Raw genomic sequence first — 2,500 nt, 5'->3', positions numbered from 1 at the left:
TGTCTACGTATGATAAAAGAAAATTAGGGTGACTGTCGGCTGTTGTAAATTACTGATGAGACAACTAGATTAATAGGACATGCAGTAAGTCTCACCTTGTTATCAAAGCTCTTTGCATGGCCATGTGGCTATAGGGGCATTTTCCTACTACCACAGTGCTAAAGTAGAGCGCCTCCTGCAGGTAATGGAACAGAAGTGCACCCTGGAAGCCCAGCACCCCCCAGCGAGCCATCTTATCACTGCATGAGAGAGACAGGGTTGACACACCTCGACCAGGCTTTACCCGCAGTAATCCTGTGTTGTGGTAGCCCATCCCTGGTTGAAGAGGGTCAGCGAGGCCACCAGGTACAGACTTGGCTCCTGTTCTGTGAATGTCATAAACCTGTGAGATCCGCCTGGAGCAGACCAAAGGGCTAACGTTTGAACCGACACTGGTTTTCATATTCGGCTCTGCTGAAGTTGAAGCATGTGAGATAGTCTCAAGATGTGTTTTGGCAGATGGGCTCTGTGAAAGCTCATCATCACTTGTAGATGAGGACAAAGGCAAGGAGGAAGGTTGTATTGATTCTTGAATATCCTCTAGTTGTATCTCATAAGGGTTATTTTCTTCCAGAGAGAACCGCTTGGAGTTTTCTCGAGGAATATGTGCTTCACCTTTTCTTTTCAGGCCTCCAACAACAATCCTTTGGTCATTCTTCATAGCTGTGACAGAGGTACACACTTGAAGCTGCCTGTCTTTCGTGGGGATTATAGAGGCATCACCACCTAGCAAACAAGATTTACAAATCAAATTCGGATGAGATGTTCCCTGGTTTCAAAGGCTATTACAGTAGTTGGCGTTTTAATTGTGACAGATATATTTGGTCAGATATATTGCTAGTCAGAAGAAAAAAATAATCAAAACATCTCAATAATTTTGAAATGCGAACGCCTGCCGAACACCCCGACTCCCTTGTGCAAGCGATGTTTTGCTCCATGTCTCTGACCTGTGCCATTTACTTCTCTTAGTTTTTCACGTTTTCCCTCTAGTTTATTATCCCTTGTTTTGCTTTTATACTCGTTTTTTTTTCTGATTGTGAAGATGGCCCTGAATTGATTGAAATCATTTCTGATTCAAATTCCAATTTTGACACTGATTGTTTTTTTCTGGTCACTTCCACTGTTTTTGCTAAATTTTTCTGTTGATGACCCCATAGTGTCCACCCCAGAACCCTTCCTTTCAGAACCTTACTTGGGTACCAGGTAGGCCTATTACTTGAAACAACCCCAGGGGGGCAAACATAGACCGCCCAAGTAAAGGTTCTGGTTCCTCCTGTGATCCTTCCTTTTTCAAGTCGCGTCATTCCGAACCTGTACCCACTCTTCGCCTTTTTTGTCACAGTGATCGCTGTCTACTGCTTGATTCGTCGGCTGCCCTCCGAGTCATCTCTGGTGGCACAAGCCCTACGGCTACTTTCTGGTCCTACTTCAGAGGCACAAGCCCTGAGGCGCACATCTTTCGGCCGCCCTCCGACCACACTCCGGCAGCCAAACCCTGCGGCCACCTCCGACCGTGCTTCGGCAGCACAAGCTCTGCAGCGCATGACATGTTGCAAATTAGTGGAGTGGACTATGCTTGAGTGTTTACAGTTTGAGTGGAGATACAGGAGGACACCTTTACTGCAGGGAAGTGTCTGCAATTGGCAGGGCGGTGGCACTTCTTCAGAAGTGAGGATGAAGTAAACAACATCGTGAGGAGCCTGATCGTCGAAGTTGGCATCGAAGTCTGAAGTGAACAACATCGTGCTGGGTCCTGATAGAAGATGTTGACGTCAAAGTCAGCTGCGACCCATGGCTGCACGCCAATGATAAACCGGACTAAACCAGCTTTTGAGAAGACGAACTGTACCACCCTTGAGTGTAATCTGATTTCTCAAAGTGTAATCTGATTCCTCGATGTTATAAAAGGGAATGTGTGAAAAACATCGAGGAACAGAAGGGAGATGAAGTTGCCAAATAAACTTTATTAACCTCTCTGTATCCACTTGAGCTGAGTGCCTCTCTTCTTTCAGCTATGAACCCTATATGTCAAATTGGCGAACCTGACATATATATATATACATACATACATACGTATATATGTATATATATGTTCACCTTTCGCGGGTTCAGTGCTTCACAGGTCTAAAAAATATTCGGGGGCATTGTAGTTTCGCCGAGCGGCACAAGGCGCTGAAGCGGTTAGACGGCCGGCGTGCGCCGAAGAAGAGAGTGGACGAAGAAGAGCAGGTTCCCCCGGACACGATTGGTGGCGACGTTTCGCGCGGTTCGGACCGTACCCGAGCTGCGGCCGGCGTGCGTGGCAGTTAAGCCGAAGAGAAACAACTTCCGCCCGGGCACTCGCGCGGCGACATTTTGCTTCGTTCGGGACCGTGCGTGAGCTCCGAAGGAGACCGGCCGGCGTGTGTGGCTGTCAAGCCGAAGAGAAACAACTTCCGCCCGGGCACGAGCGGAGCGCGAG

At 47.8% G+C, this 2,500-nt stretch overlaps 1 protein-coding gene across 3 annotated transcripts in view; it reads right to left on the bottom strand.

The window, feature by feature from the left end:
- Nucleotides 1-2,500, bottom strand: part of adat1 (adenosine deaminase tRNA specific 1) — a 70,125-nt gene that overhangs the window by 17,370 nt on the left and 50,255 nt on the right. For all 3 annotated transcript variants that reach the window (XM_088298564.1, XM_088298565.1, XM_088298563.1), the window contains exon 6: nt 96-765. In XM_088298564.1, coding sequence (XP_088154690.1) covers nt 96-765 — 670 coding nt within the window. The remainder of the gene's footprint in view (nt 1-95; nt 766-2,500) is intronic.

Source organism: Idiotropiscis lumnitzeri, chromosome 6, assembly GCF_059441095.1.
Source record: "Idiotropiscis lumnitzeri isolate Australia: NSW breed Sydney's pygmy pipehorse chromosome 6, RoL_Ilum_1.0, whole genome shotgun sequence".
Lineage (NCBI taxonomy): Eukaryota > Metazoa > Chordata > Actinopteri > Syngnathiformes > Syngnathidae > Idiotropiscis > Idiotropiscis lumnitzeri.
This window is presented reverse-complemented; position numbering and strand designations above follow the sequence as displayed.